The sequence below is a fragment of the Colossoma macropomum genome, unplaced genomic scaffold (assembly GCF_904425465.1).
Source record: "Colossoma macropomum unplaced genomic scaffold, Colossoma_macropomum, whole genome shotgun sequence".
Lineage (NCBI taxonomy): Eukaryota > Metazoa > Chordata > Actinopteri > Characiformes > Serrasalmidae > Colossoma > Colossoma macropomum.
In genome coordinates, this window is record NW_023494800.1 from 13,166,805 (window position 1) to 13,194,738 (window position 27,934).

General features: G+C 38.7%; 1 protein-coding gene across 1 annotated transcript; it reads left to right on the forward strand.

Moving 5' to 3' along the window:
• On the forward strand, positions 1-27,798 carry slc45a2 (solute carrier family 45 member 2). Its single transcript, XM_036589010.1, has 7 exons — positions 1-2,316; positions 3,756-3,932; positions 13,823-14,169; positions 18,119-18,262; positions 20,112-20,235; positions 22,699-22,904; positions 27,014-27,798. The coding sequence occupies exons 1-7, from the start codon at positions 1,866-1,868 to the stop codon at positions 27,239-27,241; spliced, it is 1,677 nt and encodes a 558-aa protein (XP_036444903.1). The 5' UTR covers positions 1-1,865; the 3' UTR covers positions 27,242-27,798.
• The last annotated feature ends 136 nt before the right edge of the window (positions 27,799-27,934 follow it).

Genomic DNA, 27,934 nt, shown 5'->3' on the forward strand with positions numbered 1-27,934 from the left:
ATTTGAGTCATTACTGATGAGATCTGTGGTTTTAATCCAGTATGATTCTACAGTGTGCAAAGTAAGAATTCTGGCATGAATTACCTCCTGTAATTAACTGAACTCTAAGCTCCCTCAGAAATAGTAGTCTATTTCACAGTTATATACACCATATGTTAAGAACTTTAGTACATGTTAACTAGAAAGTTTCTCTTTAGAAGAGAAAGTCTTGTATTTATTTAGAGCTGATCGGTGGCTTATTATTAAGTTGTTGGTAGAAATAAAAAAAAAGTAAGCACATACAGACCCAATGTTAGGGAAGGATTATGCATAACATTATGATATATAATACACAAACAGGTGTGAAAATTCTTAATCCACTCTAGTTACTATTTAATAGAGTAGTAATGGGCAGCTCTTGGCTTCATAAGTCCTAATAATGTCCACCTAAAATTGTCCACAAAAGAACGTAGAATACACAATTAAACATTCTTAACTCACTCTAGTTATTGCTTAGTAACATAGTAGTGAGTTAATTTGCAGCAGCTGACTTGAAAAGGCTTAATAAGTGCATTACAAAGACATGATAATGCCCCCCTGTACTGAAGTGTTTCCATATTTATCAACCATGTTTTGTAGCTAATTTATAATCTGAGTGAATCTAGCAATTTCATTGTGTTACATTTATATTTGGGGTGAATAGAGTTAACTTCTCTGAGCAAAGCTAACTTTACCTAAGAATAATAGTGAAAGAGTCACAGTGTCTGTGTAGAGATACGTGAGGAATGTGGCATTTTAATCCGAGTAGCTCTAACCATCTGATGGGTTCTTAGTGGGCTGTTGCCTGGGCTGTTGCAGATTAAAGGGGAATTCCACCAATTTTTTTTCTATTCTATGAGGCAACTTGTAGAGGCATTAAACTCAGACCAAACCAGAGATCTGGTATTTTTCTCTAGAAGGGCACATTTCTCATCAAACCACTCTGAATGATTGTGTACATCTTAACCATTTCATTAAGCAGAAATTTTCAAAAATCAGTGAAATTCCACTTCAGATCTGACTGTAGTGGGCGGTGTACCATGAGAAGTCAGCAGAATGGCCTGTGGCTCACATGATCTCTGTGCAGACTCTACGCAGTATCCCATGACGAATGTGAGCGAGCCAGAGAGATATATATCCACATGGGAACTTGCGAGTTGTTCTGAACTGAAGGTAAAGACTTGGCTTAGAGGCGAACTGGATAATAAGAGGTCAAAGTGTCAACATTGTGGCGTGTTTAAGTTCTTGAACCTTAGTTAAATGCTAGAATGCTCCATCACCCCCTTGTAAAGCTTGTGCATTCTCGAAGGATCACATGTTACATCATTTGATAGACCAAATGTGAACAATCTACCTCAATTGCAGACCACAAAAGAGGCCTTGTGAGTAGTCAGCAAGGAAAGTTTAAGCTTTGATCCAGCCAATGTTACCTAGAGGGCTTCAAAAAGAAAAAACAAAATAAATAAAATAAAACAAGAAACATGTGCTCTGAAATCAGTCTAGGGTTAGGGTTAGGGTTACCAGCTCAGCTTACAACCACTGTCCATCTGCCAACAGCAGTTTCTTAGGAAAATGCCAAACTAGAAATTCCAGTAAGAGCAAAGAGAGAGAAGCCTCTCAGCTCATAATCTCTGTCACGTGTTTACAACTTGCTGGAGGCCTTTGGCAAGGCAAGGAGAAAAAAGAGGCTTTTTTAATTCATCCAAATCAGGCAACTACCTTCTCTCTTCTCAGTTCAGATCAGATCTTGAGGGCTACTCAAGCGCTCCTTTTGCACTCCACTTGCTCAGCTATGCAGTAGAGATTAGTGAGTGCAGATTTTGGAGAGGTGGTTAGCAGTGTGAGCCATGACTCTGCTGAGTGAGGACAAGCCCTCAAGGTTCCCTGAGCCGGGCAACCACATCACGGCCATGGAGCCCTACTCGGTGGACTGCGGATCCAAAGGGGACTTTGCGGACTCCATTGAGTCGACAGTTTTCGGGGCCGTGGAGCCACCCAGAAGGTCGCGAGGCAGGCTCATCATGCATGGAATGGTCATGTTTGGAAGGGAATTCTGCTACGCCGTGGAGGCAGCATTTGTCACGCCTGTGCTGCTCAGTGTGGGACTCCCTCGGAGCCTGTATAGTCTGGTGTGGCTCATCAGCCCCGTGCTGGGATTCATCCTGCAGCCGGTCATCGGCTCGGCCAGCGACTACTGCCGCTCGCGATGGGGCCGCAGGAGACCCTACATACTGTCACTGGGGATTATGATGCTGGTGGGCATCACCATGTTTCTCAATGGAGATGCAGTGGTTTCAGGTAAGACACTAGAGTTAGTTTTATTTATCTGCCTGGATAATTTGCTAAAGAAAGTGATGTATTCAACTGACTTGATTCAAATGTGTATGTAATTTGCACAATAATAAAATGTAGTGCACCAACACAGTTTTGTGCCAAAAGTAAAGTAAACTGAAAGACAAAATTACAAAATACAGTTGTAAAATGTCAAACACCAGTAGTCAAATGACTTTTTGTTGATTTTCTAAGTGATAATAAATACACATCCTCTACAAGGAGCACACTTAAATATAACATTTTTTTTAAATTAGAGAGCACTATTTCTATTTATTTAACTTATTCAATAATAAAAAAAGCCATAAAATATAACAGGTGCCATAACTTTTGCACATGCCATATATATATATATATATATATATATATATATATATGTATATATATATATGTATATATATATATATATATATATGTATATTCCAACATGTTAAATTCAGTAATTACAGTACATACATACAATACAGTAATTGGACATTTGAATGTGTGTTCTTGGTAGAGGATGTGTTAACTTATTTCCGTTTTGAAAATCGACAAAACGTAATCTGACCAAACTTTTGCATGAGGCTGTATATATAACATTTGGGTCAAGAAAATTCGAATTCTCTTAGCATTTTGTACCTTTTTGGGTTGCTTATAATTACAAAGTCAAAGAAATTAGGCTAAAGATTTTATCATCACTTGGTATTTTTATTTATTTCATGTATTTTTCTTTTAAAAAATGTTGAGCTAGAAATTCTATTTGTAGCGCAAAACCTTCCTTAAAGAACATTAAATTATGAATGATATCAGAACCTGTTACATACATAATTAATTTTCAGCTCTGTTTCTGGGCATCATAGTTTATATTTTATACAAAATTTCTGTTTACAGTTTAGTGCAGATGCTCAAAAGGACCTCAGTGTTGCTATGACAATTTTTGGCCATTGTTTTCTTATCAATGGAAAAGTTAAGCTTCCTATTCTATGCTAAGATAATTAGCACTACAGATATTGGTCAGTCAGTGCAAATGAGCCCCATCGCTACTCCATAATTTGAATATTAATGATTTGAATATTAATGATTTCAGTGTACTTGTTTTCGTTGTTCAGTTTCCTACTCATTATTTGTTCTGAGCTGTTCTCTACCTAAGCCCTAATTGGCCGAACATTCACGGTGCATTATGCGTTACATCATTTCTGGCTAGACATGAAGCAGTAGGATTTTTCTTCAAAGCCTTCAAGGCGATAGACATGCTGTATCAGAAAAAAAGTCCCACATATTTGTTATTCAATTGAAAGAACCAATTCTGTAGTTATCTGTTGAGGCAAGAAATGAGTAAAACGCTAAAAGGTGTTTATGTAATTGAGGTTTGTTTAAAAGGCTCTGATTAAACTGGAATTTTGAATGTGTTCTCCTTATTTCAGCCATAGTGCGGCACAGGGGTGTGAAGAGGACATGGTCCATAGTAGTGGTCATGTTTGGAGTCGTGCTGTTTGACTTTGCAGCAGACTTCATAGACGGGCCTGTCAAGGCCTACCTGTTTGATGTCTGCTCGTACCAGGACAAGGAAAGAGGCCTTCACTATCATGCACTGCTTACCGGTAAGAAGAAGAGGCTTGAATGCACCCATGGAGTAAATGCCACTAATTGTCTGTTAAGGGCACTAGGGGCTGGTTTCTTAGACTCAGATTAAGCCTAAGCCTAAACTTTTCAGTAGTGATTTACCATTTACACTGCAGTTCAGTCTACGACAAGGCTTAATCCATGTTTTGGAAACTGACCCTGTATGCATATTCTAAGACAAATCAGGTGTAGAAGTTATTATCCAGTCAAAAATATTATCCGGTCATTAAGTATAAGTTGTTTATTTTACAGGGGATATTTCTGAGGAGAGTAGTTATAAGATAATTCACTTGCATAAGGAAGGGAAAAGTTCTAGGGAAATAAGTAATCAAGTAATTGTGCAAGACCTCCAAAACCGTTATCAGATGCACCAGGCATGTCAAACTGGGGACCTTCCGAGCCAAAGTACTGTGGAGATTAGCGTTTACCTTCATCTAACACTCTGAATTCAGTTCATGAAGGCCTTGCTCATGAGCTGATGAGCTGAATCAGGTGTGGTTAATGAGGCAACATGCTGAAGTCTGCAGTGTTTTGGTCCACGAGGTACTTAAACAGTACTTAAAGCTTTTATCTTTAGGAAAGAGGAGAAAATTAAGCTCCACCCTTCTTCAGTTTTGAAAGCATCCACAGGTGTTTCTGTCCATCTTTCCACTGTGAGAAGAGGGCTCAGCACTGTGGGTCTGAATGGATGTGTAGCTGCCAAGATGGCTTTACTGACAAAAGGAAATAGACAAAAAAGAACCTTTGCATGTCACACAAAGATTTGCAGTTTCAAATCACACAAAGAAGCTGCTTGTTATTACTTGTCACAGTCTTGTTCTCAGAACAATGGACTGACCACCCCGGAGCCCAGACCTCAACATCACTAAATGTGTGTTGAGGTTACTTGGATTGTGAAAAGCAGTAAATGCGACCAACTTCTAAGACCAAACATAATTTTCTGTTACACATACAGTATGTTTTCAGGTTTTTTTTCCCTGATGCTGAAAAATTAATAACTTACACTTAATTGCTGTTTTAGGAAATGATGTAAATGAAACGTGGTCTGTAACTTTTTTCACACTACTATATATTCTTTTTGCTGTATTTTTGGCTTCTAATATGAAAGTTTGCTTCTAACTGAAACCCTCAGTGCACATCACTTAAAGCTGTTAAACCTATAATGCTGTTCCTTGACAGAAATCTGGAGACAGGCATTGAAAGAAACCTTTTCCAATGTATTCAATTCCCTTTCACAGTGCAAAAATAATTGAGGTCTTATTTCTCCACCTTAGGAGGATTTTGATCTTGGAATACTTCCACAAAGAGATCAAACTACAAATAAGATCTTAAATTGCATCTGAGGGAGCCTGTTATGTCAGCAAATACCAAACGGCAAAGCAACCAGGAGCTGTGTCTGACCCACCTTTCTGTTTTATCACTACTCCTGCAGTTTTTTTTTCTTGTATATCATTTCTTTGTTCTTACTTACAGTCTTTGAAATGTCTGTGTATTCGTGATGCTGTATTCTGCTCAATGTGTCCTCAGTCTGCTTGGTTTACTCATCACTACTAGCTCTTTCTCTGTCTCTTTCTTTCTCTCACTCTACGTCACTTCGTCTATCTCTCTCTCACTCTCTTTGAATATCTGTGAGATCCTATAGTGTTCCCCTTCAGGGAAGCCCCTGAAGTCTGCATGTTTTCATCTTTTTTGCTTTTTATGTCTAAGAGAACATATCTACTGTCTCTGAAACATCAAGAGGCATGAATGTCAGCTCTTTTCCTGTATATCTGCTTCCCCTATGGGAATTGGTTTAAAGTAATATTCTCTATTTGTGTTTGATTATATATTTATATATTTGTATTAATGTGGCACACTCCACTGGATTACACAGTTTAGTGCAGCGTTTCACTTTGCATGGATCCACACATCACTACATCATAGTAATGGATAACCTGTATTTTTATAAACAGTGGGGTCTAAAAGACTTTAACAACTAGTGAAAATGCTTCTGTTTTGCATTTTTCTTCCGCAAAAGAAAAGAAAAGTATGTCTACTTTTTTTTTTTTAAAAGTAGAATCTTAGAAATATCTACATGAATTTTAGAAATTCTCACTATTAGGTAAATTTACACTTTGCTTTAATGACAGCATGCCCTTGAGCTGGAGTCCACAAGTCTGTGCAAAAACCTCTAATGAGTAGATCAAATGCACCCAACTCCGTCTAAACACGAGCTTTAATGGAAGAAAGTAGACAAAAAAAATCAGATTTTTATATTAATATATGTATCGCTGCTGTCTGAACAAAACCTCATATCTCCAAAATGAGAACTTTACAGCAGAATGAAAAAACATACTTTATTTTTAATGTAGATCAATGGAACCGGACATTTTTCCACATCTATTTTCCATTTCTTTTGAAATTCATCATGAAATTTACGCACAATGTAAAAGGCAACAGGTATTTTCAAATTATGTCAAAAATGAAAAATAGCAAAAATGATGATATGAGGTTTTGTCCAACAGCAGCGATTTATGTATTTAGTCATCACATAGTAATTCTGTTACTTCTTCTCCTTCGACCTCCCACTGTCACAGAATTTAACATTTCATGCAGCTCTTTTAGGAAGAGCAGCTGGAGAAATTTTGCATTGCAGGTTTATTTCTTATCCCTTTCAAAATGTGAGGCAAAGCCTTATTTCCAGATTGCTTTTGAGGATTTTGCAGCAGATTAGTGATTGAATCTTGGGCTGTAGTGTAAAATTGCAGAGCGCTGTGGCAGCAGCCTATTCCACGTTCCTCTGCCAGTAAAATAGTGCGCAAGTTGCCATGTGCTGGCTGCCCATGCCATCTTGCTGACGTAACCAATCCTAGCAGCCCACCATGTGAACGGCAGCAGCAGAGACTCTAGTGGGATTTCGCAGCGTTAACATCAGCCAGGAGGTTTTGAAGCCATGTGCAGGAAGCACCTGCCTTTTTTCCTTAAATCACAACTTCCAGTGCAGTTTACATGCAGGAGTTCAAACCGGAGGCCTGGTTTCTCAGCATTTCATCATTTCCAGACAGCGGCTCTCTTAAAAATAGATAAACGTTTGGGTGATGAACTCACACTAGATGTAACAGAGCAAAAACAAGTAAACACAGAGAAAAAAATATTACTTAGAAGATTCATTAATTGCAAGAATCCAGAAATTAGCTCAGGTGACAATTGAACTCGTAAGTGGGGCTTGTGTGCTGGTATTTATAGTGCTGAAACTGGACTGTGGAATGAGGCATGATGGAGTGTAAAACTTTTAGAGTGCAGGAAAATAACAGACTTAATAGAAGCCACGTAAACAGATGGTGACAACCAGCTCTAACTACACTCTCAGAAATAAACGTGCTAAAAGGGTTCTGTGGAGTGAAAACATTCACAAAAAAAGTTTGTATATAGTACCAAGGAAAAATGCCTTGACTTGTAACAACAGAACCCTTTTTGGTGCTGTATACCATTTATAATGAAGAAGAAGAAGAACCATACACATCATGCAGTAGAACCTTTTACCAATGAAGAGAAATATTTAAGCATTCAAATCGTTCTTCAAGTTGTATTGTCTGTATAAAACTTTGCTATAGAACCATTGAAGAACCACTTTTTTAAAGGTGTCTTGTGCCAGAGAAGGGTTCTTTGATTTGTAAAAAATAGCACAACCCTTTTTGGTGCTATATGGAACCAACTTTTAAAAAGTTCTTTAAAGAACATATACAACAGGTTTTCATCATGAAGAAGAACTTTTTAATAATGCACCATTTCACCATGGTTGTGTATAAAATTGCTTGCCTTTACTAAAGAACCCTTGAAGAACCACTTTTTAAGGTTGTCTTGTACCAAAAAAAAGGTTTTTTGACTTGTAACAACAGCAGAACCCTTTTTGTTGCTACATAGAACCTTTTTTTTTAGTTTTTTAAAGATAACAGGTTCTCCATCATGGAAAATAACCTTTTAACAATGAGAAAAACTTTTTCTGTGGTTCTTTAAGTTGTCATAGTTCTGTATATAACTGTTGCTTTTGTTAAAGAACCCTTGTAGAACTGCTTTTTTACGGGTGTAGAACAGCTGCCTTTGGTTATTAAAGAACACTTAGGAATACTTTAAACCTACATGTTTCCTTGTTACTACATTGTACAGATGGTACAATGTCACTTTTCTTTTTTGATTCTGATACTGATCTTGAAACCTTGAGTATCGACAGATACCGATCTGATATTTCTCCTTTAAATCTACTGAGCTTTAAGTGAGCTTTTTTTTTTTGTAAGCACTTCATTTAAAGGATAATTGCACTGATTTTTTTTTTAAATATCTGCATAATTCAGTGCTTGAGATGTAAACAAAGGCATTCAGAGTGGTTTGATGTGAAGTAGTACATTGTAGAGAAACTTACCAGCTCGATTTTCTTTACAGCAGTGGTAATCAGACCCAAGGGTTGCAATATCTACAACACAAATAAAGCCTTTTTATTTAATATCCAAAAAGTTTTGAGTATGTTGCGCATTTACCTCTCCGCCACTGGATTAAAAACAAATAGAAATATCTTTTGGTCTAAAGTTTATATCAAACGTAAACCGTAAAACAATGTCTCAGACATCAGACAGCATATTTGTAACTATTTCATATAATAATTTTTGTGAAGTATTTTTTCAGAGGTATCATAGACATCTGGTTCCTATCACTACCACTGTGAATAATTCTGGCTCAGTAAGTTTCTCTAATATGGCTCATTTCACATCAACCCCTGAATGACTTTGTTTACATCTTAACCATGTCATTATGCAGAAGTTTTTCAAAATTGGTGGAATTCCCCTTTAAGAGGATCATTGAAAAGTAGAGTGATGATTGGGATTATAATCATGATCAAAGTACTCAAACACTCAACTAGCCCACAGAAGGAAATACAGTGTGTGTGATATTCCAGGGCAGATTTGTTACAGGATTTGATCAGATTAATTCCTTTCTTCCTTCTGATATCTGATCCAGCATTTTCTGCTGATATCAATCTGATACCGATATCCAATGGTACCGATCTCTATTACTACTAGTGCTACTAGTACTATTGGCTATTGACTGCCTGCTGGCTTCAATCCTATCCCTCTGTTTTCTGTTCTTATACTAAATATAGGAGAAGGCATCTAAATTATTGTCTGTGATAACTGACCGTACACTACAGAGGCAGCAGAAGGACATTAGGTTGAAAAAGGCAGTATCCCTCCACACAAGGGTTTTTAGGAAGCCACATGTGGTGCTTCTATGGCACTGCTTCAAAGAACCCTTTTAGCACCTTCATTTTAAAGAGTGCATGTAATCACTAAATGTCATATTTGCTGCAGTTTAAGCGTTTAAACTGGTAGTGATGATTAGTGTAGAACAGCCTGTGAGCGTGGCTGTACAGGAAGCAGGCACAGGTTGGTGTGAGCGTGCTCAGTGGGTTCTAATCCAGCCCAGGCTCAGTCATGTGCTGGGATCATGGGTTGAGGCTGAGAGCAGCACAGGCACATGATCCAGCAGCTCGAGGCTGTGTGTGTGTATGCGTGCGTGTATGCGTGCGTGTGTGTGGATTGTTTGGTTTCTGTCTTATTGCTATCTCATGCACATTATGAGATTGTAAAGGTCAGAATGTGATAGTCATTTCAAAGGTTTAATATTGGTGATGTTTCCTAGTAGAAGCTTTATGTTTGCATACATGAAGTACATTTTATAAGCACAGCAGAAAAGAAATCACACAGACACATTCACATGTAGGAGCGTTTTTTTGAGAATCAGTTTGGAGCAGTTTTTAAAACACAGTTTTTCTTAATTTCAGTACTTCAGTTGTAAACTGTAGAGAAATCTACCCATTTAGATTTCTTTACAGTGGTGGTAGATTACCAGTGAACCTGTGTCTTCTGAGCTTTTATATTCAGTGATGATGATGATATAATAGTAAGTTTTCTTTTGGGTTTTGTTTGGCCTAACGTGAACTGATAAAAAAAAACCAAAAAAAAATTTGAGCCCAAAATTTTTATCTCAAAACTATTGTGGAATATTGTCTCAGACATCAGCCAGTGTATCCGTACCATCTCATGTAACAACTAAGTAACTTTTGAAACACTGAACATCACCACCACCACCACTGTGAACAATTCTGACTGTAGTTTTCTCTATGATGGAGCATTTCGCACCAAACCACGCTGAATGGCATTGTTTACATCTGACCAATTTAATTCTACAGACATTTTGAAAAATTTATAGATTACCACTTTAAGACTTTTCTTGAAGTTAAATTACATCTTTAACCTTTATTAATGTGTGCTACATTTCCAAGTTTTAATATGGTGCAAGACTTTGCCTGTGTGATTTCATCATTGATCAACTGGTGAGGTTATAACTGAAGAGTGAGGCAGAGGAATATCACATAAAAGATTCTCCAAATGCACAGCTTGCTCAATCACACCACTGAAAGTCAGCTTGAGGTTTATCAATTATACTAGTGAAAGTCAGCTTGAGCTTTATCAATTATACTAGTGAAAGTCAGTTTGAGATTCATAAAATATGCCACTGAAAGTGATGAAATTGGTTCTTGTGATGGTTTCTGTGTGAAAAAATAAATATTCTGTTAAATATCTTGGCTCAAGAAAGTGTATGATGATGTAATCTGAAGTCATTCTCTGCACAATTAATGTATATTTTAGTTTCAGATAAGAATTCCAGGATTTAAATGAACTCTTACAAACGTAACGTAGACTCTATCTACAAGGCCATAACCTAAAACAGCAATAAAGGACTTGTAAAGCTGTTTTCATGGTTGAAGTTGACAACCGTTCAATTCCACATTTGCAAACTTCATCTTTCACCAACCAATGTGAGGGTCTAGGAGGGTTTTGGACAGTGTTTACATATCTGTGATAGGCTGTTTAGACTTTCAGCATGTTCTTCTTTGTCACTGACTGTTTGTCGTTACATTTAAAACTCACTCTATAAACTTCTACAGACTCCCAACAGCTTTCTTCGGCTGTTTGGAGAATTCCGTTCTGAGGCTACAGCTTTGTTGTTCTGAAATCCTGTCTTTAAGAGGAAACAACAGTTTTGCTCTCAAAAACATTTTCTCAGAGTTACATCAGTTGCAGGTCAAGGATGATTGATGTTTGCATGTTCTGCTAGGCTTGAGGGACTGCTGAGAACCTGCGCATTTAGTTAGGTTGGACTTGGACATAATGCCCTATAGTGCCAAGTATAATAGTTAGCTGCCTCTTGTTTTACTAACATACACTATAATATAGACAAAAGTATTGAGTTCTGGTGTTTCAACCACACCCATTGCTAACAGGAGGATAAAATTAAGCACACAGCCTTGCAGTCTCGATAGACAAACACTGGCAGTAGGATGGGTCGTACTGATGAGCGTATTGACTTCAAACATGGCACTGTCATTGGATGCCACCTCTGCCACAAGTTAGTTTGTGAAATTTCTGTCCTGCTAGATCTGCCCCTGTCAAATGTAAGTGCTATTATTTTGAAATGGAAGCACATAGGAGTAACAACAGCTCAGCCATGAATTGGTAGACCACGCAAACTCACTGAGTGGGGCCGCCAAGTGCCTATCCTTTGTTGAATCACTCACTAAAAAGTTCCGAATTGCCTTTGGAAACAATATTAGCAGAACAACTGTATGTTATAGAGCTTCACAACATGGATTTCAATGGCCAAGCAGCTACACACAAGTCTGAGATAAAAATGCACTATTCCAAGCATTGGAGTGTAAAGCACGCTGCCACTGGACTCTGGAGCAGTGGAAACGCATTCTGTGGAGTGACAAATCATCCTTCTCTATCTGTCAGCCTGATGGACATGTCTGGGTTTGGCGAATGCCAGGAGAACATTACCTGCCTGACCGCTTGTGCCAGCTGTAAAGTTTGGTGGAGGAGGGATAATGCTATAGGGTTGTTTTTCAGAGGTTGGTCCAAGCCCCTTCGTTCCGGTGCAGGGAAGCCTTAATACTTCAGCATACTATGACATTTTGGACAATTGTATGCTTCCAACTTTGTGGGAACAGTTTGGGGAAGGCCATTTTCTGTTCCAGCATGATTGAGCCCCAGTGCGCAAAGCAAAGTCCATAAAGACATGGCAGGATGAGTTTGGTGTAGAAGAACTTGACTGGACCTCACAGCCCTGACCTCAACCCCATCGAACATATTTGAGATGAACTAGAATGGAGACTGCGAGCCAGGCCCTCTCGTCCAACATCAGTGTCTGACCTCACAAATGTTCTTCTAAATGGCAATAATTCCCACAGACACTCTCCAAAATTTTGTTAAAAGCCTTCCCAGAAGAGTGGAAGCTGTTACAGCTGCTAAGGGGGACCAACTCCATATTAATGCCTGTGGATTTAGAATGGGATGTCATAAAAGGTCCTGTAGGTGTATTGTAGGTGTGGTGCCCCAGGACTTTTGTCCATATAGTGTACAATTAATATACAGTATTGGGTAAAACTCAGAGACAACATTTCATTTATTTAATTTCCAGTCAAAAAGTAAGTATGTGTTATTATTTTTTCCATATCAACAAAAAACATAAAGTATATATTTAGCAGAAAATTACACATAAGCCTTGAAAACTTGAAAAATATCAAATTTTCTAGTTTTTGTTATGTGTCCACTCTTTATTTTATTACATCTTCAATTGCAGTGATATATGCAGGGATATTTTCCACCCCTCCGAAGGTCAGTCTTAGCAGTTGGTTGCATTTTCTGCTTCTGACCTAGTAATCTCACACGTATTCAGTGGTGTTGGAGTCTGGACTCTGAGGTGGTCAGTCCATTGTTCTGAGAACACCAGCATCTTCTTTGTTTGATTTAACATTGAGTTGTCTTCTCACAGTGGAAGGATGGACAGAAACACCTGTGGATTTTCAAAGATGACAGCTTTAAGTACTGTTTATCTGATGGTGACAGTTTTGGTGGTCTTGCAATATTGTTAGAAGTTCCATTTTCTCTGTATCATATAGTAATGTTTGAATGTTTTCCCAAAGAAAGATCTTCATGCAAGTGAATTATCCTATACCTAATCTTCTCAAAATTGTCTCCTAAAATAGATTACTTTTGTTTAATGACCGTTTTGCTTGGAAATAAAACAAATGAAGGGTGATCTCTGTCTTATTCACGGGCTCTACACTCTTAAAAATAAAGGTGCCAGAAAGAGTTCTTTGGAGAGTTGCTATAGAAATACAGCTTTTGGTTCCCTAAAGAACTTTTCATTGGATGGTTATTCAAAAGATGTGTAAGTGTGCAGAACCTTTTTTTCCACTTCATGTAAGCTTTTTCTTGGAACTGTGTATCTAAGCCAAAAAACATTTAGGAGCCTTTCTTCTTAAGTTTACATCAATAATGTTCCTTGCTGTGTGAAATCTATACATTTCCAGTAACCAGAACAGCCCATAAAACCGACTTTAATGTATGATCAAAGGGTCGGCTCTTTCTTCGTTCTGTTTGCCTGTCCAGATTCTTTAAATCGTTGTAGTCCAAATAACAGCAAGTATCTCCGAAATAGTCACTTTACAAGAGTGGGCAAAAACACTCTTACATTTTAATGTAAGTTAATGTAAAGAGATTTTATTCCAACTGATTTCAGAGCATTTTGTATTGGTCCATTAATCATGAAATTCTCACACACTGTACAGAACAGTTGGTGTGTTGAAATGATGAAGGGAAATAAAAATCAATAAAAATGGAGATACATGGTTTTCTTTGGACAGCGACTAAATAATTTCTGAGAGCATCTCAGTGGTTTCTTTTTTACATCAGTGCCAAAGGTATACAAGCCCTCAGCATGTCTATGCTCTGCTTCTGTGTGGTCTTTGAAAGCCTGTATCATGTTACAGGTCTGGGTGGCGCATGTGGTTACCTGATTGGTGCGATGGACTGGGGTCACTCTGCTCTCGGTGTCTTGCTGGGCTCCGAATACCAGGTGATCTATTTCTTCTCAGCGCTGACCTGGAGCTTCTTCCTCACCGTACATCTCTTCAGTATACCCGAGAAGCCTCTGAGCAAGCAGCTCACGTCCGAACCTTCAGCCCCCACAGCTCCTCTGATCGTGGCCTCTAATGGCACTGGCTACGGGGCCTTGTCCAAGGAGCCGGTGCCCACACCTGAGCTCCGACCTCGCTCCTTCTCTGCCCTCAGCGAGGCCAATGCCGTCACATCCAGTGCCAAGCAGCCCAGCAAAGAGGTCAGTTATGTGGTCCACCTTGTTCTTTTCCTGTCAGCTTCTATACTCACCCCAATCCCTTTCTACCTGTATGTTTATTCTTGCTGCACAATTTGTCCTTCAACAGTCCCCCCTTGTTTTCCCCCTCATTTGTGCAATTTCTTCTTTTTGCTGGTGTCTGTTATTTATGATTTGCCATTAGATGGCTTGTTTGGTCTCACTTAGTCATACCTAATTTGGAGTGCAATGAGAATGAAGCATACAATTTTGTAATACTGACTCATTACAGTCATACTATAAACAAGTTCCTTTTTGTTATAAGCCATTGCATGGGTTCAGGAGGCGGGAGAGTAATTGCAGACAGGATCCACGCTCTAACCTGTCATTAGTGTGCTTCTTGTACAACATGAGAAGAGTGTAAATGGAATAAATTGTACTTCGTCCTTTTTCAAAGTTGTTTTCCTCTGTAGAAATATGTATAATTGCAGGGATCTGCTTCACTGGACAGCCTTCTGCCTGAATTACAAAAATCAGACGCGCTCTTGACGTAACCACAGCCATGCCTCTTAAGCTTGGAATTTGTCATGCCAGTGAGTCATATGAAATGTTGCTGCTTGTGCATTGATGCAGCTTCGGAAAGCTCTCCAAGAATTCAGGACCTAGCCTCAAGTTATTGTGGAGTGATATCATGCTCGGCAGTAACAGTTCAAACACTGGTAGAATGCTCAGTACCTGTTGAAATTATGAATTCTTTCACCTGTTCAGTGCAGTGCTCCCTTTTTTTGTTGCCAAATTTTCTGTTACTGTTAGTGTCTTTTTTAATGCTACCTTATTCATGAAGTGTATGGTTTTAGACTGAATAATCTGGCATTTTGCAGCAATCCTGTTATTCAGCACTCTTTCTCTGAGTCCTTCAATGATTTACTGCCTGCCTACCTCACACAATAGACCTTCTGTTCCTGCCACAAGAGCTCTTCTATGGCTCTAGAAACATCTCTTCATCTTCACAAGACAGCTTTAACCGTATTCTAATACAACACTTTGAATAAACAGAGAGGATACAGTAAAGATGGTATACACCAGTGCCTGAATACTGCACTGGAAAGAAATGGGTTGAACCTTCAGCCATCTGCAGTGCTTCATGGGTGATTAGGTTTATAGTGATTTAATGGCATTCTTCAGGCCAGGACAAAGGAAACACAACTATCATCACAACCAACATGAGTCCATCATTTTTAGCATAGGACAAGCCATCAAGGATGTCTTCAAGGCTTCACCTGGCAAAACACATACACCTCCAGATCCCATACAAATTAGAAATGTGCTGTTGCCTGAATACATGAATACATTATGTGTAAACACTCACACACCCTCAGTCATCTAACTAAGTAACTGACCCCAATGCAGTTATTGTCCCAAGGCTGTCATATTTCATAGATGAGGCAATGTATATTCATATTAGTTGAGTGCTGGCCTTGCTTCTTCTTGCATGATGGGACATTTTATTTCAGATTAGGTGACACTCATTGTGAAGCAGTGAAACATGGTTCTAGAAAAATAACAGCATTAGAGATATGTGTCAAATGATGTACTCCATATGCAACATCTCACTTGTGTGTATTGGAGGTGGTTCTATGATTTTTAAAATTTGGGAGGTTATTGAGGCCACAGTTACTTTTCTGCAATACAAATTCAAAGCAGTGGAAAAAGTTGGCAAAATAAGAAATTGACCTCCTAAAGGAGGGTTTAGAGACTTGGCTCCTCAGGAAAAAAAATTAACATGAAAAGTCAGTGTGTACAAAATGTGGCAGTCATCTTTTGAGGAGCTCCCTCAGCTATTACTATAAACAAAGGCTAATCTAAAAACTTATTATTTGTGTTCTATGAGTTAAAAAGCCTATATTGGCTTTATAAACATGTTTTGCTTGGACCCTGAGGATAGCCACCTGTAATATAATCTGTCCATGGCTGCTTAGCTCTCACAGGTTAACGATAATCCACAGTAATCAACATGTGTTTACAGAGCTAAAAATTCTGAAGTCACCTGTAGGTTACTGGTTGTTTAGATAAGTTGATAAAATACAGGGCGATTCACTCGAAAGAGGCCCTGAATATTCTGTTGTAACTTCCTTTAGGGTGAAGCAGTCTGAACCAAAGAAATACACTACATACCTTGATGTATGCATAATTGATTGCATTACATGCGATGCTGGAAGTGATCTCCGTTTTCTGCCAGACACATGAAGGGGTATGGGGATATGCACCCGGAAGTTGCAAACGGAGGTTAAACGTTGCGTTGGCTGTCTGGCGCCTACCTCATTGCTCCAACGCAGGGGCATCCCAGCTTGTTCAAAGCTCTATATACTGAGGAGCACATTGCACATTGTTTCGTTCAGATTGATTCGTCCTAGCGAGAGTTCTTACAGAATATTCGGGGTCTCTTTCGAGTGAATCTCCCTGTAGCTGTGTTTGTGTTGTAGACATCACAGCCTGGTTCCCATCAACACCACTATAAATAAATCCAAGTCAGTGAATTTCTCTACAATGCAGCATTTTGCATCAAACCACTCTGAATTACTTGGTTTACATCTCAAGGATTGAATCTGAATTTCTGAATGCAGACATTTTGAAAAACAGGTGGAGTTTCTCTTGAAGTATCTTGTTCCCATGCCTTAGTAAGTCATGGCCATGCATTAGGATTCCTGGTTAGAGAGGAGCATTTTCATATTCCTTGATATAGAGAGCATGAATAATACATCAGATCTTAAGGGAAACAGGTGGTAAGCAGGTCAAACATGATGAGAGAGGTCTGAGAATATTCTATGGTATTCTCTCTCAGTTATCTCTCCAAATAATGAGGGCTTCTTCTTTTTAGGCATCTTCCTCTGCTCGCGTGACCAGATAATTGGTTTGGACAGGGCTCCATCATTTCTGCCTCATTGGATTTGAATCTTTAAAGATTTGAGGGGGTGAAAGAAACCATGAAGATCCGTGGTAATGAACTGAGAACGGATGCTTCCTCGGCTTTATTTATCACAGCTTGCAGCACTCTTTGGTTTAAATAAATGTACTCATTTCTTAATGGTTCCACAGAACCTTTAATAATTACATCTGTAAGCCAACACATTTGTGCCTGCCCAGCTGTATCATCTGTGCCGTCACTAGAGAACATTGGTCATTTAAGCTAGAGTGGAATTTTGTAAAATTGCAATGTAAATAATACTTTTCTTTTTTTTGTGATTTTAGAGTAGCTTTTTAATTCACAGCTGGACACAAAGGCGTCAGAGGTCAGGGTGGGCAATATGATGATGTGTTACCATTATTATGGTAAATTACATCAAGGACATGCTTTTCTGAGTATAACACTGCACAGCTACATGCATAGAAAAGACAACTTTAGATCAATTCTAGAGAGCCTGTATATAATAACTATCATATAATCTAGCATATAATAACTGTTATTCTATTTTGTCCACCCTTACTCAGAGTACAGATGTACTTCAGGGATGCACAGATAAGGGAACTGTGGGCCCGATAGCCAATATTTTGCATGCACATATCTGCCAATGCCAATACATAAACATTTATAAAATGTAGAAATTAGAATTAGCATGTAATGTAACACTTATTTGTAGGGTGTTTTGTTACAAATGCAGTAAAATGAGTAAAATGCCAGTGCTTTAGCACAGTAGCCCAGTTTATCCTAAATGTTCTGGAGTAAAATTAATACCTCATCTAATATCAGTTTGAAATCTAAACGTATGTCCAAGGCTGATTTCCTTTTTGAATGAATATCTGCTGATAACTGTATAATTCCAATCATAGTGTATCCCTAATTTACTTCTCTGACTGGAGTTCCTTTGCTAATAGCTTTGCCAGTGTATGTGTTAGTAATCTTCTTGAGTAATCTTCTTAAGAAGTTTTAATCTTTTTGTTTTTCTTTTTGCTTTTTTGTTTGTGTGCACTGCAGGTACAGAAGAGAATGACTTTAAAATCTTTATTGTCGGCCATGATTAACATGCCCAGCCATTACCGTTGCCTGTGTGTGAGTCACCTGCTGGGCTGGACTGCTTTCCTTTGCAACATGCTCTTCTTCACTGACTTTATGGGGCAGGTTAGTGAGAGCTCACGTTCATCCATCCTCACGTGCTGACGGTAATTTAAACTTTGTATGTGAAATTAGAAGGAAATAAGAACTGTAGTTTATGTTATACCATTGCATGACACAACTTACATTTTAATAAACCTGATTCTTCTCAATATGATGTGGAATGAGTCCATTAGATACTCTTTACTCACACATACCAGTACTTCGTTGAAGGGTTATGGCATGCTATTCATTCTATTAATTAGCCCTTCTGAATAATTTTATCAGCAGTAAAGGTACATCATTAATTTGTTGAGGCACACTGAAAAACAAATTACTCTGATGTTGTTAAGTGTAGGCTTTATGCACTGCTGCCCTGATTGACGTTAAACTTAGGCAGATGGTAGAGTGATGAAAGTAGCATGTTGATGAATTTAATTAAGCGATGAATCCTTGAGATGGCTGACAGTTTGTCCACCAGTGCTCTTCAGTAGTGGGTTCATCAGTAACTCCAGATTTTGAACACAGTCTTGGACACAGACAATCATAAACCATGTAGTGGGGACTGGATATGAAGAAACCGACCAGAATTCCTGACCTCATCAGCTCTGCAGACACATCAAAATGATCACTTTTGCCTCTTTATGGTCAGCGCATAGTTCAAAGTGATGGTGTGTGGCTAGGAGTTACTGTAGTGGACTTGGTTATAAATGCAGATGCATACATGTTGGGAGAAGCATGGCATGGTACATAAAGTGTCTGAGAAACAGAATGTTTTGTTTGGAAAACTTTCATATAAGCAAAAGGGCTTCTGAAGCTGTAGGAGGTGAACCAGTCGATATTCAAATTAAAAGAAGAATATTCAATGCAAGGAGCTTCAAAGTTCTAAATATGGAGATGAGCTTTCCTTTTCCTCTAGTTTCCAATATTGCTGCTGCCATGGCAACAAATATCAGTAGGTAAATAATAATACATTGTTTGACAAAGAACATTTATGATGTATTGGCATGTAACCAATTAAAATGTAGTAATGCCAGTTTCTTTAACAAAGCTACTACACATACAGGCCATAACTTGTCAAACATTTTCATCATCCATTATTCTTCACCTCCTGCCTGAGATGTAATTAACTCTTCAATGGAAAAAGAAGATCTGTGGATTGTGTTGTTGTGCACCTTTGAATTTTCAGGGTCACTTCATTTCTATCATCTATAGACACTTTAACTGTCATGAACATAAGATGGACACCACGGTTAATATTGTGGTTTGTTGCTATGGCAGCAATGAAGTCAAGAAACTAAAGAAAGAGGAAGCTCATCTACATATTGGAACTTTGCAATGAACACATGTTCTGTTTTAAGCATCTCAAAATCTGAACATCAACTGATTCACCTCCTAGAGGCACTTTGCTCGCACAGATGATGAAGGACTTCCATCCAAAACATCCTGTTTCTCAAGAACTTGAGACACACTGTGTACTGTTTTGCTATAGTCTGTGAGAATGTGACCGCAGTTTGTTGGTGGGGAGCAAGGATTTCGGCTTAAAAGCTCTCAGTGGTGCATCAGAGACACGAAAACAACCCATGCTGCTCTCAGCAGAGTGGGTGATGTGTAAGCTATTATCAGATGCCTAGCCCAGCAGTCCTTTTTCACCTTGCAGGGGCCAAATCAAAGAGCTATACGCTTCGGCGGTGAGTAAACTGTCTGATTGCGTTATCACTGCTGGGTCTCCCGTTGATAGGTTCATACCTGTTTACCCAGCATTCACTCCTGCTGTCACTTGTTGTTTGTATGTCCTTTATGGAATGACAAATATGTTTCCTGCATTTCTGATGGCTTGTTTCAGCTTTTTTTTTTTTATGGTTGCTTCCTCCAGATTGTGTATAAGGGGAACCCATATGCTCCTCATAACACCACTGCTTATGCCACCTATGAGAGGGGGGTAGAGGTGGGCTGCTGGGGACTCTGCATCAATGCTGTGTCCTCTGCTCTCTATTCCTGTGAGTATTACTGCACAGTGACTTGTGTGAATTATCCTCCTGCCTTATTAGAAATCCTCTTTCACAATGAGTCCATAGTAAGTATGAATGAGCACCTATAGTTAGAGAATACCCATTCTGTAGTGATAAGAAAATGAAAAGCTGGCTATTATAAAAATGAGAGCATTAATCAAAATGGCTGAGAGGAGACTCACACTTATTATTTATTACTAAAGAGCAGATTGCAGAGGGCTATTTTGAGAGCTGGCTCAGGTTTCCATCTACAGGCCTATCAGTAGAGAATCTATACTGACCCTTTAATTCAGTTCCAGGATAACCTTAACCTGTCTCTGTAACCCTGATCCATAGACCTCAAAGGACATTTTGCCATGTTGTAGTTCGCTGTTAGCATCTCAATGAGCCTTGGATCTAAGCCATTTTTGTCTATGAGAAAAATTAATCACCCCATCACACTCTGTGGTTAACAAATAAGTTCTTCAACAAATCTCAGATGACTGTCCATGTATGTATGTGTTGTCCTACATCATTTTCTCCCCAACTTATCACTATGTAATTAGAATTACAAGGTCGTTAAATATTCAAAATTGCAACATTGCTGCATACAGTATGTGCTATATGCAAGCATTTAGTTGACATAATAAAAATTGGCAATCTTACCAAAATATCCCATGCAAATCAGCATTCTTTTTAAAGTGTGGTAGTCACATGACTTTGGCATGATTAAAATAAATAAGTAAACAAATAAAAAAATAGCAGTGATTTCAAAACACAAATGTGTTACTAGTAGTGGTATAGCATTTATAATGAAGAAGCTCTAGCGGTTTTCAGTTCCAGTCCTGGGGACCCACTGCCCTGCAGAGTGTCAAGTATTCTCTGCTCTAATCAAACTCATGAAGGGCGTGATAATTAGCTGATGAGTTGGACCAGGTGTCTTAGAGCAGGAACAACCTGAAATTGCTCAGGGCAGTGGGTCCTTAGGGGTGGAGTAGAAAAACCATGCTCTATGGAATGAGGTTCAAAATCATGCATAAAAAGTGAATCTCTGTGGAATTCTTATTAAAGCTATGCTATGCACATTTTGGGGATTTCCTCTCCGGTGTAATTGCATGCAACATGCGGAAGAACATTTTGTAACACTGGTTGTGCGTCAGACCCCTTCAATGAGTGGATGAATCTAATGATTGCTTGCAATCTGAAAGAGTATTGAAAGAGAACTCAAAACTACATCCCTTCTAAGGATGTGAGTGAATTATCTACTATTGTCATCATATCTTCACCAGTATCATGCAGATTTTGCATTTGCGTCCTAAACATTGAGCTAGACCTTCTTCTTGAGTCTCTGCATGTGACGTTAAAACGTTAAGACGTATGACATGGTCCAAAAACTCCTGCGAAATACAACCCAACACCTATAACTTTTAAATGATTATATAAGGCTTTACAGAGAGACTCACTGCTGCATATGGCTGCCATATTTTAACGCGTATTTTCTCATGACTGTATTGCTACTACTTTTAATTACAGAGTGCATCCTCAAAATTAAAAATATTTTTATTATAACCTGATTGTGAACAAAAGATAACAAGTGAATTTGGCAGAACAAGCCTAGAATTTGAGTGCAACTTGATGCAATGTTGAAGTTGATATAATGCTGCAGTGATGTTGAAGTAGTGCATAGTAATAATAATTTTTTCTGAAACTTTATGGTGTTAATTCAATGCATAAGTGTGTTCAGTGCATAAGTGCTGGCTTGTAGCAGGTGTAGAATGGTGTAGCAGGAAGACGTCAGTACCTGTGTGTGTGAAATAGATAAAAAAAAAGAAGAAAAAAGAAGAAAATTTGCAAATCAAACGAGAAAGCTGCTGGTGTTCTCAGAACAATGGCCTGTCCACCCTAGACCTCAACATCACAGAATATGTTTGGGATTATTTGGATCATGAGAAGCAGAAAATGCAACCAGCTTCTGAGACTGGACTTTGGAAGTGTGGAAAAATATCCCTGCAGATTTCTTCTTTCAGAAAAACTGAGAGCAAGTCTCTTAAAAAGAGAAGAACCTGCAAAAATGGCAAAGAGTGGACATGTTAATACTGAGAAATGTGATATTATATTTAGTTCTTGAGGCTTCTGTGTAATTTTTTGTTAAAAATATGTAGTCTGCTTTTATTTATGAAAAGGAACAACTTGTTCTTAATGTACTGATTGTCTCTTAATTTTGCTAAGTACCGTACTGTAAAAAGTATTGACCAAATGCATTGACTTTGGAACATTTTTGTTTACCACAAGATGTGATAGGGGTGGTTTTTGTAAACTTACAGACAAAAATATGGAATCTTCCTTTGGACATACATTTTCCGACTACAAAACTCAAACCCAAACAGAGGTGTATTATGCATCTTATTTACCTTTTTTAGATATTACACAAAAAAGCATTATTGTTACACAATGTGTTTCATGTGCATACAGATGTGCAGAGACTGATGTTACCCTACATTGGCCTGAAGGGACTCTACTTTATGGGCTACTTTGTGTTTGGACTGGGTACCAGTCTGATCGGCCTGTATCCCAACATCATCTCCACCCTGTCTCTGTGTAGCGTCTTTGGCGTGATGTCCAGCACCCTTTACACCATCCCATTCAACCTCATCTCAGAATACCACAAGCAGGAAGAGGTCAGTATCCATGCGTGCTTGGAACAAAGAGCTCAATCTGCTCAGTCTTATTCACTCTAGGATAAAAGAGCGTATTCTTCTGGGAATTGTCACTGTTTCTTTTGAGAGGCAAATGAGTTTCTTAATGTGTTCTGATATGTGTGTCAGTGACGGGGATTGACTCATTTTACTCATGATATTACTCAAAGAACTTTATAAGATGCAGTATAATTAAAAGTAATCAGTCCCTGAGTTTTTCATAGTGCAGAATGAAATAACATGAAAGAGAACATCGGCTTTGTAATAATGTGAAACCTTGACCTCTAGTGGGTAGAGCACTGGAACGTCTTGCTCTGATAGTGCAGTGAGCCTGCTAATGTGAAAGGCATTTCTTTCATCAGTAATAGTCATCTGTCAGGAGCACCCTCAAACGCCGAGAAAGCTTCTGCTCACATTTAAACAGTCATTTTACTCACTTTAAGTGAAAAAAAGACAGTCAAATATAATTATTGGCATTAAAAGCACCATTAGTGAAATCTCTCATCACTAAAGACACATATACTGACAGAGAACCAGTGTAGAATGAAATGCACTTGTAAACTGAACCATCTGATTTGTGGAGTCCTTCAGCCATCAGTATATATGTGAATGGACGCTTGTGTGAATGGTCTTCAGCTGACCATATTAGGGGTGTGCATTTTGACTAATTTTGATATTTGAGTATCTGTAAGAGTTCATGTATGGATATTCATGGAGATGTAAATAAAAGCCTAAATAGAAAGAAACAAAGTTCAGCTGAAATGACTGTAGAGTTGTGGCTTTTTTAGGTACGAGCACTGGTGTCACACAGAAAATAGCATCATGCAGAGTCATATTTTTCAAAGCATGTGTCACGGATTCTCCTTTTGTCCCTCTGAGAGTGTCTTTCTTCCCCTCTGTTGTAGCCATGTGCCTTTTTGTTTTCTTGTGCCATGTGCTTTTGTTGTTGTTCTGTATCTCCTCCCTGGTCCTGCCCCCTTGTTATCTGTTCCACCTGTCTGTGCTGCTCCCCTCATTAGTCCCAGGTGTTTCTCGTTTCCCCTCTGTGTATTTATACCCCTGTGTTCGTTCAGTCTCTGGCTTGCATTGTGGATGTACTCGTGGATGTTTTCTTGTCTCTTATTTGCTTTCTTCTTGTAGTTCGGTTTTGTTTTTGTCATGGACTCATCCGTTCTTCAAACCTCTGCTACTCTGGACTCTAATTTCAATAAAAGCAACTCGCATTTACATCCCGCCTCCTTGCCTCCACCGTTACAGCATGTTTTATTATTCAAAAACAGCTGTATCTGTAGGTTTTTGTGTCGATTCAGTAATATAACAGAGGCTGCCTCAGATAAGCTAATCAGCTAAAACTACAGCCAACAGATGCAAAACTGGATGCTGATGGACGCTCATGATCCTTTTAGAGGTCTTTTTTCCCTTCAGTGGATGACATGCCAACATGTTAGTTTGTCAGAGAAATATATTTTAACTGTTTTGGACCTAGCTAACATTGTTCTAGCATATTAAGCAAGAAAGGTTGCCCCCCCTCTGCCGAAGTCCTTATAGGAAAGTCTGTCCACTCTATGGCCATCTTGGCAGTGCTCCCGGGGCAGTTATTTCAGGCCATACCAGACTCCTATTTATTTTAATGGAAAGAGACATATAAACCTTAAACTAATGTCTCAAAACCATATTTTAAATCATTAGTAAAATTTGACAAATACAGCATAAACAGTTGGCACTGTATGGTTCAAATAACACATAAAATGGGTTTCTTTATCCTGTTCAGGCTACTGTGCATGCACATATCTCCACAATGAGGGGTAACTTTTCTCACTTGCGGCTCTACGAGCAAGCCAATTGGTTCTTCTTATTTAATAACAGGACTTTCTCCATAAAAAGACGTCCTGTTGATTGTTACAAGCTTTTTCATTCATTTTCCAACCAGTAGTCAGTCTCATGCTTTATAATGTATCTGCCTTCTCAGTGATGTCTGTAACAATGTGTCCATGACAACATGCTCACGTTAAGACATTTGCGTTTAGGAGTGGCAAAGCATAATATAATATTTTATTTACTGGATAATATTCTGGTAGTTATTTCAGGTAGAGATTCCAATGTGGTATTTAAGTCCCTTATTACATACTAAGGCTAATTATTCAGTAACTACAAGGACTACATTTCAAATTGGCTGAATTAATCTTAGGTAAGGTTATAGAAGTGTGTAGTAAAACTTCGGGCCCGTCGGTGGGACCTGGCCGAGTGAACAGCATTGCTTGATATACTAAACTGTAATTAAAAGTGAAACGCCACATGCTCCCCCACTTCAGTGTTAACAGTTTTCTGTCCCTTCATCCTTCAAACACAGGTCGGTGTGATAGAAGCAAAAAGCGGCCTACAATATATTTAGTGAAATATGAGTAAAACTTTCACCTTGCACTGTTAAAATGAGCAATTCACTGAATTGCTCGTCTGTGTATTTTCTCAGACTTCCCGTGATGAAACGTTACAATCAGTATTCGTTTACTGGCACCTCGAACTGTTAATTGAGTACTGACACAGTGCACAGTGAGCTGGGAGACCTCCTTCACTCAGTCTTACTACATTTTTATAAACTCCTTGTCAAATTAAACAGAGTACATAAAAAATAAGGCACTTATTCTGATTTACCAAATAATTCTGTTTAACGTAGATGCCTTCTCTGCTTTCCTTACACTTAATGATTTCCTCTTGCCAGTGGTGGCACTTTTTACAGGATTAATTGGAAAGACTGTTAATGAAGAATCAGTCTGCAAATCCATCAGCCCCCAGGACTGATTAACACCTGAGGTGCTGATTTAAACTGAGAAGTCAAGAGCAACATCAACATCAAATTTGTTTTTTTTTTTTCTCTATGTTTGTGCTGAAACAACAACACTATTTTTTTTTCTAAAAAAAAAAAAGCTTAAAAAGAAAAACTTTTTAAAAGATATGACCTGTTGTTGAAGTGGCAGCTGTCTATGATTTTGTTGTTGCACAGGATGAAATACTTCATACATCCTCTTCTCAGTCAGCAGCTGCTGCCCACAGCAAATATGTATTATGTTAATTAGCTTCAAAATCATCTCTCTGAAAGGAAGGTTATGCAGGCCACTGAGAGCTGCTTAAGGACATCTGTGCAGGACGTCCCGCTCACATTATTTTTATCTTTTTATTTGAAGTATTATTTGTAATGCTTCTTGAAATCCTTCAGTTTAATGATCATATAAAACTCTTCATCAACTTTACTAGAAACTCTTCCCTTGTTTTTCCACTCACTGGCTACTTTGAGGTCCACCTACATTAAACGTCCGCTATAGAGATGTACGGTCTGAAGCCCTTCTGTGTCATGTGCAATTTGCCAGCCATCTGCTACCCCATTCATCATGGGTCAGTTCCTGACAACAGGGCTGCGGTTGACCGGATATTATTTGGGTAGTGGACATTCTCAGACGACAGGGACACTGACATGACATGGTAGCATGTGCGTGGTGCTGGTACGAGTGTATCAGGCATTGGGGTATTGCTGGTGTTTTTTACACTTGTCAGTGTCACTGCAAGGTTGAGAGTGGACCTCCAATTAAAAAATGTCCAGCCAAGAGCAGCCTTGTGGTCTGAAACTGACCACTGATAAAGAAAAGCTAACACATTGTTCAGATCAACAGATGGGCCACAGTCTATAACTGTAAACCAGCAAGGTGACCTTACAAGATACAGTTGTATACAAAAGTTTGGGAATCCCTGACCAAATTACATATTTTGTTGATTTTTGAATGGAAAACAGTTGCTTATTTGATTAACTTAAAAATAAAAAAAGTAATTGTAGCATGTGCAAAAAAAAGTTTGGACAACCTGATTCACTCTTTAGGCCTTAACTGATTCATTAAGACGTAAAATTAGGTGTTTCTAATAAAACAGCCGGTGAGCAAATACCAAGCAACCATAACAAGAGCATTTTATTTTCAAACTGATGATTCTGCTTTAGCTCCATGAACAAAATAGTGCATCAGACTGAGAGTAATTAATAAAATAACACATCATTTATGCCTAAATGTGTCACTAAATGCTAATATCTTGCTCTGCTGCTACAGGATCAAAGAAAACAGGGCAAAGAAGACCCGTCTGTCCAGGGCCGTGGCACAGGAGTGGACTGTGCTGCCCTCACCTGCATGGTGCAGCTAGCTCAGATTATAGTGGGAGCTGGACTTGGTGCTCTGGTCAACCTGGCTGGCAGTGTAGTAGTGGTGGTCCTCTCCGCTTCAACCATGTCCCTTGTCGGCTGCCTTTTCATCGCTGTCTTCATACGACATGTGGATTAAACCTGGTCAGACTGCCAAATAAACACACAATCTTCATACCATCTACCTATCCAGTGGCCTGTTTCATGCACTGAACAGCCATTTTCAGAAGTTCTTGGTTGGGACTCCTCTGGTCGCAGCTTCAAACTGCTGGGCACACATACTTTCTTCAGGTGAACTCAGTAATCCCATGCAACGGAACCGTGTACCATATATAAAAGAACAGGCTCGGCATTTACTGAGCCTGAGCTAGCAATTACACATAATCCAAAAGGATTTCATTAACTAGAAAGGTCATTATGCATGTTTAGCCCCTGCTGGGCTTGCCGTATGAGTTGATTCCCATGTGAAGAAGATCATTTGCAAATCCAAATCTTTGAGATCGATCAGAAGTGTAAATCGACTGGGAAGCTGAGATGAACGGAGGCCAGCAACAGTGGAATAAGAAAAGTGAATCCTTTAAATATACTTGCTTTATTTCAGGATTTGTAGGTTTGAGGGTTCTTTTTTCATAACACAAGTGTTTATGTGTTTAGATTTTGACATACAGTTATTTTATTGCAAGCATTGTTCTTCAGGTCTGGTTCATAATAAAGCACATTGATTACGCCCACATGCTGACAAGTTGTTACAAATAAACACACTGTACATTTGTGATGTGCAGTCTGTGAAATATAAATGAATCCCTTGAGCTGATTTGTTTGGCTTTGTCTA

Excerpts from the sequence above, each read along its gene's own strand:
- slc45a2 (XM_036589010.1), top strand. The coding sequence starts at position 1,866 with ATGACTCTGCTGAGTGAGGACAAGCCCTCAAGGTTCCCTGAGCCGGGC. Across the intron at positions 3,933-13,822 it reads CTATCATGCACTGCTTACCG|GTCTGGGTGGCGCATGTGGT; the intron begins GTAAGAAGAAGA and ends ATCATGTTACAG. Across the intron at positions 18,263-20,111 it reads TCACTGACTTTATGGGGCAG|ATTGTGTATAAGGGGAACCC; the intron begins GTTAGTGAGAGC and ends TGCTTCCTCCAG.